Consider the following 15,868-nt stretch of genomic DNA (forward strand, 5'->3'; position numbering starts at 1 on the left):
CTTGCTACACAAACACACACGTGTGCACACACACACACACACGTGTGCACACACACACACACACGTGTGCACACACACACACACACACACACACACACACACAAATATAATGCATGAATAAAATACAGAAAGTCGCAATGTACTCACTGAGAGATAATCAAATGGAGATTTTCTTTGAACTTGTTATATTCTGTTTCTTCAAATGGCTACAAAATATCAAACATATGAGAGGTAAGGAGTGAAAGGTGGCTGTGTGCAGGATGGGAAAGGCAGCTGAAAGAACTTCTTGTTGGCTTTGGAGCAAGAGAGAGGAGTTAAGCTGGGAGCCAGGAGGAGATGAGGAGCATTGACTTGGCCACCTCTGCTGACCCACCAACAGGCGGGTGTTACAATTCAGGGTCGAAACACCCGATGAATGTTGGATATTATCTGATGATATCAGTTCCTCCTGACCACGACTCCATTCACTTTGGTGAATGGAAAAAGCACCTCCTTATAGATGTTATTAACACATAATATAAACCAGATGACAAGCCAATTGGAAAGTCTTTGTGCAGTCACATGATCTGCTAGAAATAGAAGGTAAAATCTCCATTAGATCACATACTACTGTCCTTAAAATAGGGAAAACAAAAAAAAAGATAGAATGAATACAGCTTGAAACTCTTTAATGACAGGTCTATTTGATTAAAGGTAAGCTGGCACTAAAAAACAATATATAAAGTAGAACATTTCTAGAACTGCCTTAAATTTAATAATTCTTTCACAAATCTCAAAAATCCAGGGAAGTAGTGCTCAGTATAGGCTTTGGTAAGGTTAAGTGCATGTGGAATGAACTGGCTAGCAAAGTACAATAACTAGTCTAGCTCATACAACTTTTACAGAAAGGCTTGTTCCTCCATAGCTAGGTGAATCTGATGAACTGTGGTGTTTGATAGTGACCCACTCAGCAACATAATAAAATAACTTTAGGAAGCTATACAAACTCATGATCCATGAACCAGAAATTAAATTTCTTTTCCAGTTATTTTGCTTGTACTCCTGTATTATTATCATGAATCTTTTACTTCATTTTCCTTTTCCTTCATACACACAAATTCACATATTAATAAATACATATTCATACAAACACACAGCAATCAGCATTATTATCATTGTTTTTACATTCTCTTCTCCAATATTTGTGTAGGATAGATAGAACTCAATGAGGCAGATTCTCTATAGCCAGATAATCTTTCTTGTTGCTAAACCCTCACTTGTTTCTAACTAAAGTAATATTTTCCCTAGTCCCTCCACATACACACACACACAAAATAGAATAAAATGAAAAATTTAAATTACATACCTGAGGTGTATGTCTGGCATTTTCATAGAGAAGAACAACATTGCGTATTAGTTCAAGGGATACTTTAGTGAGAATTCCCTTTGTGTGTAAACGGTACAGGTACTGACGAACTGTTTCAGTGGGATGACGTTCTCCATTATCAATGTCATGTTTTACAATCTCCTCTTCTGAAGATACATTTTATTAGTAAGATATTACATTAGTATATTATGTTTTGTTGTCAGTAAAACCTATTTTGAATTGTCTGTCATTAAGAGATCATTCAAAAGAGAAAGAAACAAACAGACAGAGATTTCTACATATTTACTCAACCAACTAAGTGCAGCAGCAATACATTCTTCAGTAAACTCCCTTCTAACCTGGGATAACATAAGCCCTAGCATATGTTTGTAGGATCTAGATCAGATATGGGTAAGTATTTTCTAGTAGCAAGCTTTATAAGATATTTAAAAAGTTAAAAAAAAAGAGCAAAAAGGAATAGCTCAAGTGGACCAATAGCATGAATAAGTTAAGGGGTGATATTCTGGCATTTCCATGAATCCCCAACCCTCATGAAATCATAAAGGATGCTGCCCATCCTGCTCTAGACCTGATCACAGCCAACTTTTGAGAGAGAGAGAGAGAGAGACTGTGTGTGTAGAATGTACTCCACTGATCAGCCCCAAAGAGACGAAAAGTCAAATTCACCAGGATTTGAACTCAGAGCAAAGAGCAGTGGAACTAATACCATCAGCATTATACCTGACATTCTAACAATTTTGCCAACTATGAACTTATGCAAAGAATGATCTATGCTAAAAACCTCTCTCAATTATTAAAATCTCTCTTATTAATGGGAGAAAGACAACAAATACTTAGCGGCTTACTGTTAGTGACTCTCAAACAAAAGAGGATACAATTCCAATAAATAAGAATTTTACAAAATCATTTTCAGACAGGTTTCACTTGTACTGGACCTCATCACATAGAATATATATACATGATCTACTCAAACCTGAGCCTGATAGTATCAGATGACAACACTGTATGTATATATGTGTGTATGAAAAAGAAAGAATTGTTTAGCAATCTGAATTAAAAACAGAAAAGAAAACTAAGGGAAATAACTCTAACTAGCAAATGGTAAGAATGTAGATAATTGACATTATAAGAGGTAATATTTCTCAATTAACTGATATTTTCCTCTTGGAAATATCAGGTAATAACGATGGATGGAATAAAGAGATAGAAACCTAGCAGCATTTGTATTTGTTATAGTAATTCAAAGAAAAAAGCAAATAAATTCAAGATGAATTTACGTGATGGGGGAAAAAAATCTGATCTTTGTCAGCAGGTAAGGGGGACAGCTACAGACATACCTCAGGGCTACTAGACCTCTTGAGTTATTTTCCTTAGCTCATTTTATTTTAATTTTTATTTTATTATGCAAAATTTTACTGGTCGTAAATCTTCGTATTTTTCTATTTAGGCTGCACCTCTGAAATAATTTTTTTACAAACACTGTATACAGTTTAGAGTATACTGTTCATTATGCTCAGTAAAATCATAGAAAATGAATTAGAGTTGGAGTCTGGTGATAATGCTACAAAATTTTAGTAAAAATTCATTATGTTCAGCAGAGAAGAAGGTGTTAAATAAGTGGTATTGTCGGAGAAATAAACTTGCCTAATACGTAGAAAAGGAATAGTTAGGAATATGGAGACATAAAAGGTATTATGAAATCATAGACAAGTCTACAGAGAAAGCAAACTTTGTTTTTGGCAGATGCATTGGAGCAATATGCAGTCAGATTACATTGAAAATAGATTCTTTTTAATACTCAGATGGCACACTAGAAGTAGCTTCTGTTAACTAGGTGATGTAATTACCAGGGGACATGGTTGTTCAGAATGTATAGTAGTCATGGAACAAAGAGGTTGGAAAAAGTTCAGGGAGTTATATCAGCTGGCAATAAAGATCTTCTCCTGCAGAGTGAATAACAGGCTGAAGGGCATATTGTATGATACTTGTGCCAGAATTGCAATGCTTCATGATAGCAAGACTTGGGCCTATAATATATAGAAACTTGTGAAGACTAGAAAGAAATGAAACTAGCATGCTCTGATAGATGTGTAATGTTAGAGTGTAAGAATAAATGAGTTGAGGGAACAATTGAGTATAAGAGAAACCAGGCATAATGTACAAGACAGAAGGCTGTGCTGGTACGTGATTCATATGGACAATGAGTACTGCATAACAAAGTGCCAAGAAGTCCAAAGTAGTAGAACCAGTAGAAGAGAGAGCTAAGGAAAAACTGAAGATGAAGTGGAAAAGGCTGATTGGAAAATGCTGTATCTCAAAGAGGAGATGACAAAATATAGTACAGATTGGCAATACATGGTGCTGCAGAAGATTCAACCAGCCATAGCAAAACATTCCATTTATATAATGAAGGAAATTCATTAAGAAAATATGTTGGCGTTAGGAAGAAACTTACCAAGAACTGAGAAACCATCACAAGCTTTCATGCGGAATTTTTGATTATTATTGCTGTCTGAAAAAAAATATTTTAAAACTTGATATAAATAAAGGAAAAAATATAAATATATATAATGATAAAATAAAAAAAAAAACAAAATAAAGGAAATATTTGTTAAAATGCATCTAGAATCTCTTTTTTATTGCAAGTATACGACAAAATGTTACAAATGATGAGTAAGAAATTTATATATTTCTTTAATCAGACTCGCTTGTTGGGAGATTCTGTATGTTGATGACCTTGTTCTTATAGCAGAATCTGTGGAAGGTTTGGAATAGAAATTCCAGATATGGCATCAGAATAGAATTGAAGAGCCTCAAAGTAAACTTAGGAAAGAAAACAGGACTGTTGCTGTCAGGTAAAAGAAAGTTCTTATTAAGCAGAAAAGGAGCAGTAGAAACTCCATACAATATGCCCAATATAAATAATTGATGCATGAAAGTTGTAGGATCATAAACAGGCTAATAGCAAAGAAAACCTTAATATGAAGCAGATGCACAGGAACATTAAGCATGAAGAGCACTCCAAAAATAGATTCTCTCAATAGCTCAGGAGGCTCTCTAGGAATAGCCAATAGTTTTTTTTTGTTACTTAGGAGATCTAACTGCCAGTGGGATTGAGTGTTCTAAAAGTATAAATGACCATTTGAAGACATTTGGAGAGCTACCAACTCTACAGGTAACAAAGGACCCTCTCCCTCAGAGTGAAGGGCAGAGTGTATGATGCTTGTGTGTGAAGTGTGGTGTGACATAGTAGTGAGACCTGGGCCCTGAATGCAGAGGATTTGTGAAGGCTAGAAATGAATAAGGTGAACATGTGTTGATGGATGATGATGATATCTATTTTTACATAGAGACAATCCTTGATAAAATGGAACATAATAATTAAATTTTCTGATTTCAAGATGGTTGGGAAATAAATGAGCAAAAGTAAAGCTGGAGGATACTCTCTTTTTACTCTTTTACTTGTTTCAGTCATGTGACTGTGGCCATGCTGGAGCACTGCCTTTAGTTGATCAAATCGACCCAGGACCTATTCTTTGTAAGCCTAGTACTTATTTTATCGGTCTCTATTTTGCTGAACCGCTAAGTTATGGGGACGTAAACACACCAGCATTGGTTGTCAAGCTATGTTGGGGGGACAAACATGTACATACATATATACGACGGGCTACTTTCAGTTTCCGTCTACCAAATTCACTCACAAGGCTTTGGTCGGCCCGAGGCTATAGTAGAAGACACTTACCCAAGGTGCCATGCAATGGGACTGAACCCGGAACAATGTGGTTCGTAAGCAAGCTACTTACCACACAGCCACTCCTACGCCTATCTTAACATTTTTACAATACTAAATCAAATTATAATCTCTTCTCTACCAAAACTGTCTCACTGAAAGAAGAAGATAACTACATGCACTTAAAATAAAAAAGACTGTCCATGAGAAGACAATTGAATTCTTTCTAGAAATAACGTCTTTAAAATGGACCCACTATCATAACACAGTCCTATTTGTATAGCAGTAGTTAAGTAAGGGAAGTAACTGTCTCAGATTCTCGAGCATTCAATTATCACTTTTCACTACTTTCGATAAGTATGAGCCTGATGCTCCAGTATACCACAACGACGACACAATTTTCTTTTCATATGTACAGAGAAGGTATTTTTTTTATCAGGTAAGAGGATGTAATTGATTGAATAGGCTCTGATATTTATGTTTTTGGTCCTAGTCTTTATAGATACTGTAAAGATGGAAGGCAATGAGATTTCAACTCATACACAGAGCAGATATGGAGAGCCTTTTTTGAGAAGTGGGATATATGAGACATGTAGCTCATCATTCAGCAGGCCACACAGCCCAAAAAGTTCACAGTAATTTTTCATTATATGTGTTATTAAGAAACGCCTGCAGGTCGCATATGACCTGCAAATTGTCAATGTCTGATAGAGAGGTACGAAAATCTAAATCACACAACAGTTAGTTGTATTCAACAATTTCTGGCAAATAAATCCTAAAATTAGTAAATACAAATGTATGTCTATTATGTCAAAGATACACTGAGGTGCAAAGAAAATTAAATTTTACTTTTTTAGTCATAGCAATTCATCATAGAAAAGGAAATATTAGCTGGTGGTATAAAAAAGTCTAAGATTTCATTCCCATTCTTGATAATTGGAACAACTTTTAAAATATATATATATATATATTTAAGAAAATGATGATAAAGGAATAAATGATTATGTTATGATGTTCATAAAACAATCATTTATTCCTTTGTCATCTCATTTTCTTATTACTGCTCTGTACTCAACTAGTGTTTCATTCTGAAGCATATGTATATTGAAGTTCTGCACCAAGTTATTAGTTTTGCAATGCCTTACCTCTGTTGGCAACAAAGGGTCTCTCCCTCAGAGCAAAAGGCAAATTGTTTGATGCTTGTGTGTGAATAGCTGTGCTATATGGCAGTGAAACATGGGCTGTGACCACCAAGGACATGCGTAGGCTTGAAAGAAATGAAGCTAGTATATTTTGATGGATGTACAATACCAGCGTGCATGTATGACAGAGTGTAAGTGTCTGCATAAGAGGCATCAAATGTGGTGTGCAAGAGAGACAACTGCGTTAGTATGGTCATGTGCTGCATATGGACGAGGACAGTTGTGTGAAGAAGTGCCGATCTCTAACTGTGATGGGAACCTGTGGAAGAGGTAAACTCAGGAAAACATGGTACAAGGTGGTGAAGTATGATCTTTGAAGGTTGGATTTCATAGAGGCAATGACTAGTGACTGAGACCTTTGGTGATATGCCATGCTTGAGAAGACCTGTCAAGCTAAGTGAAATCATAGCCGAGGCCGATGCCAGTGTCATGTAATTGGCACCCGTGACAGTGGCACATAAAAAGCACCTTTCGAGTGTTGGGCCTCACTGAAGCAATGTGGCTGATGCTGGTGGCATATAAAAAGCACCTGTTGAGTATGGAGCCTCACAGAGGCAATATGGCTGATGCCGGTGATGCACAACTGACACCTGTGCTGGTGGCATGTGAAAAGCACCTTTTGAGTGTTGAGCCTCACAGAGGCATCTGGCACCCATGCTGATGGCATGTAAAAAGCACCTGTCAAGTATTGGACCTCACAAAAGCAATGTAGCTGAGCCAATGTCGTGCTGGTAGCACATGAAAAGCACCTTTCAAGGTGGTGAAGCATGATCTTCAGACTTTGGGCCTCACACAGGCAATGACTTTTGGCAATATGCTGTGCTTGAGAAGAAGACCCATCAAACCAAGTGAAATGGTATTCATGGCAGATACTGGTGTCACATAAATGGCATGTAAAAGCACCCATTACACTCTCAGAGTGGTTGGCATTATGAAGGGCATCAAGCTGTAGAAGCCATGCCAAATCAGACTGGAGTCTAGTGCAGCCTTCCAGCTTACCAGCCCTGGTCAAACCGTCCAACCCATGTCAGCATGGATAACGGGCGTTAATAGATGATGATGACGATGCTGATGATGATAAACACTCACACACAAAATTTCCAGCCAAATAATTTTAATGAATAATTCAAAATGTGATAGAAAACATTTAAATAAAATTCACAGGTGACACATACAAATTGGAATGTTTAGTGGCAGAGCAGGGATGGTATCTAAATTGTCTCAAGGGATAAATACAGCTGAGTCATTAAGAAGCTCACTTCATAACCCAAGTGGTTAGGGTTCAAAACTTATGCGATTTGGGTTCAATTCCACTTCAAAATACCTTAGGAAAGTGTCTTCTGTCATCATGTCGAGTTAACTAATTCCTTGTGAGCTGAATTTGGTAAATGGAAAATGTGTGGAAGCTTGATGTGTGTATGTGTGTGTGTGATCATTTACTGTCTGAACTCAATGCTGACATGGGTTGAATGATTCAACAGGATCCAATGAGTCTGGAAGGGTTTTCTATAGTTGGATGCCCTTGCTAATGCCAACCACTTTACAGAGTGTACTGGGTGCTTTTTATGTGACACTAGCACCAGTGATGTTGTCAAGCAACTCACAAGAAAATGAAACCCTCACTCAGCTAAGTGAGGATGTAGTAGAGTAGGAGGTGGCATTATGTCAGGTGCTGAGAGGTTAAGGTATGGTGGAGGGACAAGAACTGGTATCTGACTGAAGAAAAGATACATGGCTACAACACATTATATAAGGGCAAGTGGGTAGATGTAAGTGAAAAGACAGAGAAGAGGGTGGTGATGAAGTATCAGAGATAGAGGAAGGTAGATGGATAAGTGTGTGTGTGTGAGTATTTATGTGCATGTGAGTGTATGTATTTATGTGGAAGTGTTTGTGCATGATTCTTTCCTCAACATATATTGACAATACTTGTGAAAAGAATATCAATGAGAAAACCAGTAAAACTTGTAAGTTTTCTAACAATAAATCATCATTGACATTTAGAAAAACCAGCGTTGTTACAGTATTTATCCACTCCAAGTTGCACTATAAAATAACATACTTTAAGATTTCAAGTAATATTGGTTTCAAATGTGAACAGATGGAATTTTAAGAGAACATGTAAAAGCTCAAATTAGCAGCTAATACATTCAGTTTACATCAAAGTCTGTTTAAATAAATCATCACCACCATCATTTAATATTTGATTTCCATTCTGGAATGGGTTGGATGAATCATAGGAATGTATCATGCACTGATGTCTTCTTTGGATTTTTTTGTAGCTGGATGCCCTTCTGAGCATCAACCACAAGGCAGAGTGTACTGGGTGCTTTTTCCATGGCACCAGTACTAGTGATGGTCACCTAATAACTTGGAAAGCTAAGGTCCTAAAGTAGCCCCTATAACTGAGTGAGAACAGAAGAGAGAGTGTGCAATAATCCTAGGTAGAAAGATGAGGGAATGGACAGTAAGAAGGAAGGTTGTGAGAGTATGACAGGGAACAGGGGAGAGGGAAGGGATTAGTGACGATGGAAAAAAGGGAGAGGTGCAGTTGAAAAAGTGACAGACAGGGATGTCTAAAAGGGGGAGTCTAGGGCTACCCACCATTATAAGGGTTGAGTATGGACAGGTGTGATGGTCAGGGGACATGTGACATGCAAAAAGGAAATGTAGTTTTTAGGAATATTCTCACTAGTGCATCTCTGTGTCTGTGTCATGAGCATAAACCACTTTTAGTAGCATCTAAAATGGTGTTGACACTACATTATGCAGTCTCAACTGCATACAAAAGAATTAAAAGAGGCTCTGCCTTCTGACTGGCAACAATACAGTCGCTCATATGTCATAACTACTAACCCACAAACATGATGTTTCTTCTCTCTGTCACTTCTACTCTTCTGAACTAACAAACTGCATACTATCTAAAATGAAGCAATGTACCAGTCTCTTCTTATCATCTATACTATCTATCACATTGAAAGCCTTGTAATACACACTTTGCCAAAATCAACTATTCAGGCATTCACCTTCAGAAGTTCAAACTGAAGACCAACTGCCAATCTAAGATGGCCTATAAACATGTCATAAAAAAATACTCTCTTTATCCAACTAAATAAAAAATAATAATAAGTATAGAAGGAAGTGTTGGCCAAGTAAACATACAGCAAGGAATTATTTTATCAAATGTCAGAGTAGTCCCAAAAGTCAATGATTTACTTTCATATCATATAATCCAATTTACTTTGTGACAAATCCAAGTCAATCTTAGCAGAATTTAAACTCAGAACAACATGATGATCTATTTTAAAAATTGTTTATAATCATTATTATTGCTGTCATCACTATTTTAACACACTTTGTTTTATGATGGCATGGGTTGACTGGGTATGTTGTATGGCAAATTTCCATAAGTCTTAGTCCAGCTAGTACAATAAGAAGATATCTATCAACCATTGTTTATAATTAGATTAAGAAGTATAATCTTTTTATTCACTCTAATCCTTTCTCTGTAAACATATGAAAACGGAAATTTTCCTTAGAAGTAAGGAAATTGCGACTGAATTTTTGTAACCTACATTTGGTTGGACTGTTTCATAAATGCACCTTCAACATGAGCATAATCACAAAAAGTTCATTTCAATTCTATTGAAAATTTTTAAAATTAAATAAATAGATTAGAAGCTTTTTACAGTCAGTCAAATCTCAAAGATCAACAACAGTTTTACTTTCTTTTATAAATTTCTATCCCAGATTTTTTGCATTTTCTTGAATGGCATAGCTTTGTGGTTAAGTAGTTTGCTTCCCAGCCACATGGTTTTGGGTTCAGTCCCACTGTATGGCACTTTGGGCAAGTGTCTTTTACTATAGTTCTAGGCCAACCAAAGCTTTGTGAGTGGATTTTGTAGATGGAAAGTGAAAGAAGCCCAGTGTGTGTGTATGTGTGTGTGTGTCTGCCTGCATGTGTGTGTATGTTTATGTTTTCTTGTACATTACGTGACTAGTTGTAAATGACTATCACTTTCAAAGAAGCAGTGTAGTTCACTTGTAATAATGTGTGGAAATATGTCTGGCCATGGGAGAATGTTACCTCACTTGGAAACAGGTGAGGGTTGACAACAGGAAGGGCATCCAGCTATAGAAAATCTGCCTCAACATACTGCATCCAATCCATGCAAGCATTGTAAAATGGATGTTAAGACAATGTAGCTGCACTTATTTTAAGAATCAATTAAAGACTGAATTTAGACATAAAAAAAAATCGAAGCTGCCACCATTGTTTTAAACCCACTTTCCATACCAACATCAATTGGATGGATCAGCATGGTCAAATTCAGCACATATTCGAGGGCTACTACTCATCTTGATAGGTCAGTCAGACCCAATCTTGCAAGCATTTCATTTTCAGCTTGATTTCAATGGCTGCATGCTCGTTCTAACAACAAGCACTTAACAGAGTTTATCAAGTGCTTTCTCGTGGCACCAGCACTGGAGAAATGTCATATCTCGAGTAAGACTAATACAAGCCTCTGTGTCTCTATACAATTGACAGTCTCATTAGAGAGAGAGAAGCATAAATGAAAGAGGCATAAATGATAGTGACAGGAATCATATGTAATTGGAGAAGGAATGATAGGAGAACTCAGTATTCTGGATAAGGTATGTATATACAAGGCAATATGACTGAGATGATAGTTCCAAATATTACTCTTACTCACTCTTGTATTATGTAAGTAGTCATGTTCTTTTAAAGCAAGAAACCTGGCTGTTTCTTTCAAACTTTAACCTCTGTCACCTGGTATAAACCACCTCCCTCTCTATTGTAGCCCCACTCAGTCAAAGGAGCTGTTAGTCTTGCAAGCTACAAGGTGACCTCACTAGTGTTGATGCTACAAAAATAGTTGCCATCAGACTCTGTAAAGTGGTTGGTGTTAGGAAGGGCACTGGACCACAGAAACCATGCCAAAGCAGATACTGATACATGATGCAGTTCTCAGATCCAGCAAATACTGTAAAATCATCAAAACCATACCAGCATGGAAGATGGATGCTAAAAGATGATGGCAAATGAAGAACTTGGTCAGATTAAGCATATTACCTTTTCCATTTAGTGGTATATGAAACCTGACATTTGGAACATAACATAGCAGAAAGATTTTCAATTATAATTATGATAGAAGGATTTAACTTCTATACAATACAAAACAGGTGGATTTGTACTAAAGAATCGGAGGCAGTCTTAGGTGAGTTGACATCAAAAGAGTTAAAAGAATGTAAATATTAAAAAAAACTGCCTTGAACTTACCAACTGAATCTGAACACATATCATTTTCAGTGTCATTTGAGGATTTTTGAAGCAATGTTGGTTCAAATTTTATATTTTTTACATGGTGAAGTCTTCGTTGGATTTCTTTCTGTAGACTCTGAAATCAAATTACATTGATACATAAATATATAAAACTGACAGTGAATAGTTCATGGTTTAATTAGAAACCATCACCAGGTATTAATAATAACACTTTAAATGTTATATTGTTACACACACACATACAAATATACAAGGTGCATTCAAAAAGTATGTGACTTTCCTTCCAAAACCAATGTTGCATAGGCAAAATCCTTTGGGTAGGAGACGATGCCACCCTTCCTGTGCATGTGTTAATATTTTCACACTGGTAGGCCACATCAGTTCCTGGCTGTTACACCTACAGTACAGACATGTAGTGCACACTAGTCAGATTTTCGTTTTCATGCAAAATAACCAAATACATCAAGCAGAGATATTGCATCAAGTTTTGCCAAAAGCTTAGTGACACTTAAGCTAAAACCGTCCAGAAGATCCAGCAGGACTTTGGCAATGATACCATGGGCAAAGCTCAGATCAAGGAGGAGTACAACTGCTTCAAACATGGCTGCATTTCACAAACAGTGTGACAGATTAGCATGACATTGACATTACCATTTTAATATAATAGATAGTTTAAGGTGGGGAGCTGGTATGTAAGTTTGTGTGAGTGAGTTCCTATTTCCCTTGTGTTCATTGGTTTGTAAACAATGGTTTTCTGAAGGTGTCATTTGCATGTGGTCTAGGCTTCTGGACTTGTCTTGACATGTTGTATGATCTTTACCAACAAAAGGCTTGCTCATATTGTGTCTTTTCTTTCCAATTCTCTGCATAAAACATGTTTGGGCTGTTTGTTGTTTGACAGACTAGGATTATTATCTGATAGACTAGATTATTAGCTCTGTTGGAAAGAAGTGAGTGTTAGCAACAGGAAGGGCATCTGGCTACAGAAAAACTTACTCTCACCTGACCCATGTAAGCATGGAAAAGTAGCCATTAAAACAATGATGATGAATTAGAAAAGATAAAGGATTGCTCCATGGTCAATAAGAAACCTCACTGATCAAAGAAAATAAGAAATCTTTTGAAGTAGAAGAGACAGAAGGAGTTAGTTGTTAGCCCTGATCAAGCTGACCTATGTTCAAAGGAGTTATAACCAAGACCAGCCAATCTTTTTCTTGTGCATAGTTTCACTTGGACAACAATATCCAAAATGTTGTGGAATTTTTTATAGGGTGTGATACAAGTGGGATTTTTGATATTTTTAGCAGGATGAGTGACCGCTAGAAGCTTCAGAGGTAAAAAGAGAATTAGTTGAATGAGATTATGTATCAAGTGGAGGAACTGATCTGATAATAGTGAAGAATTTTGAAATTTGATACAAAATCCAAAGCACAAACCTAGAGGATTCAGCAAAGGCAAAAAATAGTCAAATACCTCTACCTTGTCTCAGTCTGCCTCTTTCAATGGCAACAACTTACAATTATACAGCAGAATGATGTGAATGATCACATGCTAGATGCACATTTTTGTGACTACATTCATCCTCAACCTAGATCAAAGTTGGCTTGGAATGCACCACATGCACAATTAATGCATCTCTTACATCTTTGTTCAAAAGACACCATCCAAGCATGGTGTAAACAGTGAGATGTACAGTCAGAAAAAACAGGTTCAATATAATTAAAATGGAACTTGTATCAATATCTGATCCTCGCATATACATCTGCTGTTGGAACAGTGACTGGTTTATGATATTCATGTCAGACATCAATGATTGCTAAATGTGGTGTGCTTCTGTTTGCAGTGCTGTGGATTCATTAGTTAGAGCTAGCTTGACTCATTCCAAGTGAACACCTATACCAGTACAAGTATGAACACATACATCATAAATTTCAAACTCTGGCATATGCATTGCTTTACTCAAGTTCCTTTAGTCTTAGCCAAACAAAGAATAGACCTTTGTTTTACATCCTGGGTGAAAAAATGAGTAGTTTAGTCCAGCAGACCAATCAGCTGCGAAGTATTATTTATCATTTGTGCTTTTATTTGCCTTATCAGACGGTATATACAACTTTTTGGCATTAGCAACTTTCAAGAGTTGTTATCTGTGTTAATAAGTATCGTGTGTACGTATGTGTATAGAAACTATTCATAGCATAATGTCTTTTGTGATGGTTTCTTTCTTCTATGTTATTGAAGAGTATTATTTATGATATATATATATATGCAACCTAAAAGTACATTAGATGATGATCATTATATATATATATATATATCATATCATATACATACATAACATATATAAATCCTTATCCCTGCCTATTATTCTCTCATCACACACTCTTTCTCTCTCTCTCTCTCTCTGACATACTCTCTCCTTCCCTCCCTCCCCCTCTCTCTCACCCTCTCATGCAATTAATTCCTTTGGTGTATGCATCCTAAGTACCAATGGTCTTCTAAGAGCCAGTATTTAGTTGATATTAAGCAGATGAGAGATAAATATTTATTGGGACATGGTGCCAATCTATCTTGGATGACCTGGGACTTAGGACTTGGGAGATGGTATCCAATACCATGTCCATTCAACCATGCCGTTTTATATTTCTGAAATATGAGACTTCTTCAGTTTTTCCACAGATCTAATAATAATAATTGATTTAGAGAAAAATCTAAGGACTACCAATGAACAGAATCTAAGCTGATAAGACCCAAAATTTCAGGCAGTAGAAGCATGGTTAAGAAGTTCACATCACAATCACATGGTTTCAGATTTAAGTCCACTATACTGCACCTTGAACAAGTGTCTCCCATTATAGTTCTAGATTGACCAGTGTTGGGAGTGAAGTTCAGTTGAAGGAAACTGGATGAATGTTTGTATGTGTGTGTATACGTAAGTATATATGAATGTCACTGTTTACAAGCAGTGTCCTTTGTTTCCAATCATGAAAACGTGTCCAGTCTTGTTGTAATATTCGATTACTTGGAAACAGATGAGGGTTGGCAAGAGAAAGGGCTTCTTGCCATATAAAATTTCCCCAAACAAATTCCATCTGATTCATGTGACATTAAAATGATGATGATGATGATGATACATATATATGCATGTGTGTGTATAGATGTATAGAAATGCTTGCACATATGTGTATATCATCATCATCATTATTTAACATGTTTTCCATGCTGGTATGGTTGGATGATTCAACCAGAGCTGGTAAGGCCAGAGGCAGCACCAGTCCCCATTGTTTGTTCTGGCATGGTTTCTACGACTGGATGTCTTTCCTAATGCCAATCACTCCACAGAGTGTACTGGGTGCTTTTTATATAACACCAGTACCAGTGCTTTTTATGTGGTACCCACATTGGTATCAATTTTGCTGTGGTGGATGGGTTTGTGCGTGTGTGTGTGTGTGTGTGTGTGTGTGCGCGTGCATGTGTACATATATACACACATCATACAAATATAAAATAGAGAGTACAAGTACTAAATAACCGTACTCTTTAAGACTCTACAGTCTCAGAGGTTACAAAGCAACCTTACTAATGCTGATGCCTTAATAAAATGTATGCAATACACTTTGTAAAGTGGTTTGTGAACAAGCAGAGATTACGTAGGGGCAAAAGATGACAACTATTCTAAAGCTGGTGCCATGATGAAATGCCCCGACTATACTCCATAAGGTGGTTGGTGATAGCAAGGGTATCCAGCCTTAGAAAGCTATTCAAAATTGAGACATGAATGAGATGCAGTACTCTAACTTATCCAAGAAGGCAGTAGCTTCAAATACAAACTGATGTAAACTGTGACAACCCACCCTAGCATGGAAAATCATGATAATGTTGACATTTTATATATATATATGTGTAAATATAATTATATTTAAAAGAGAAAATTTTTTAAAATTCATTTTACCAATGTACAGACTGCACTTTGAAGTGCTCAAGATATTCGAACTTGAGGTGTTAGATGAATATAGAAATGGGAATCAAGTTAGGAAAATAAATTCACATATAATAATACATATATTCCACTAAAGTCCCAATATGCATAAATTTTTAAAATATATTTAATACATCAAACATATTAAAAATATATAGATTTATCAATATATTGGAAATATATTGGTAAGTCAAACATAAAAGTTTTGAGTATTAATACCCAAACCTTTTCTGTTTGACTTTTTCTGGACTCTTAACTTTTTACCTAGTTCTATGGTATTGTTTTTATT

The 15,868-nt window shown here is 36.4% G+C and overlaps 1 protein-coding gene across 3 annotated transcripts in view; it reads right to left on the bottom strand.

The window, feature by feature from the left end:
- LOC115210593 (protein C1orf43 homolog) overlaps window positions 1-15,868 on the bottom strand; it is a 44,002-nt gene that overhangs the window by 16,152 nt on the left and 11,982 nt on the right. For all 3 annotated transcript variants that reach the window (XM_036502247.1, XM_029779197.2, XM_036502248.1), the window contains 4 exons: window positions 11,601-11,718; window positions 3,822-3,878; window positions 1,346-1,512; window positions 148-206 (listed from right to left, as the gene is read on the bottom strand). In XM_036502247.1, the coding sequence (XP_036358140.1) occupies window positions 148-206; window positions 1,346-1,512; window positions 3,822-3,878; window positions 11,601-11,718 (401 nt within the window). The remainder of the gene's footprint in view (window positions 1-147; window positions 207-1,345; window positions 1,513-3,821; window positions 3,879-11,600; window positions 11,719-15,868) is intronic.

This window comes from Octopus sinensis, linkage group LG4 (assembly GCF_006345805.1).
Source record: "Octopus sinensis linkage group LG4, ASM634580v1, whole genome shotgun sequence".
In the NCBI taxonomy this organism is placed as follows: Eukaryota; Metazoa; Mollusca; class Cephalopoda; order Octopoda; family Octopodidae; genus Octopus; species Octopus sinensis.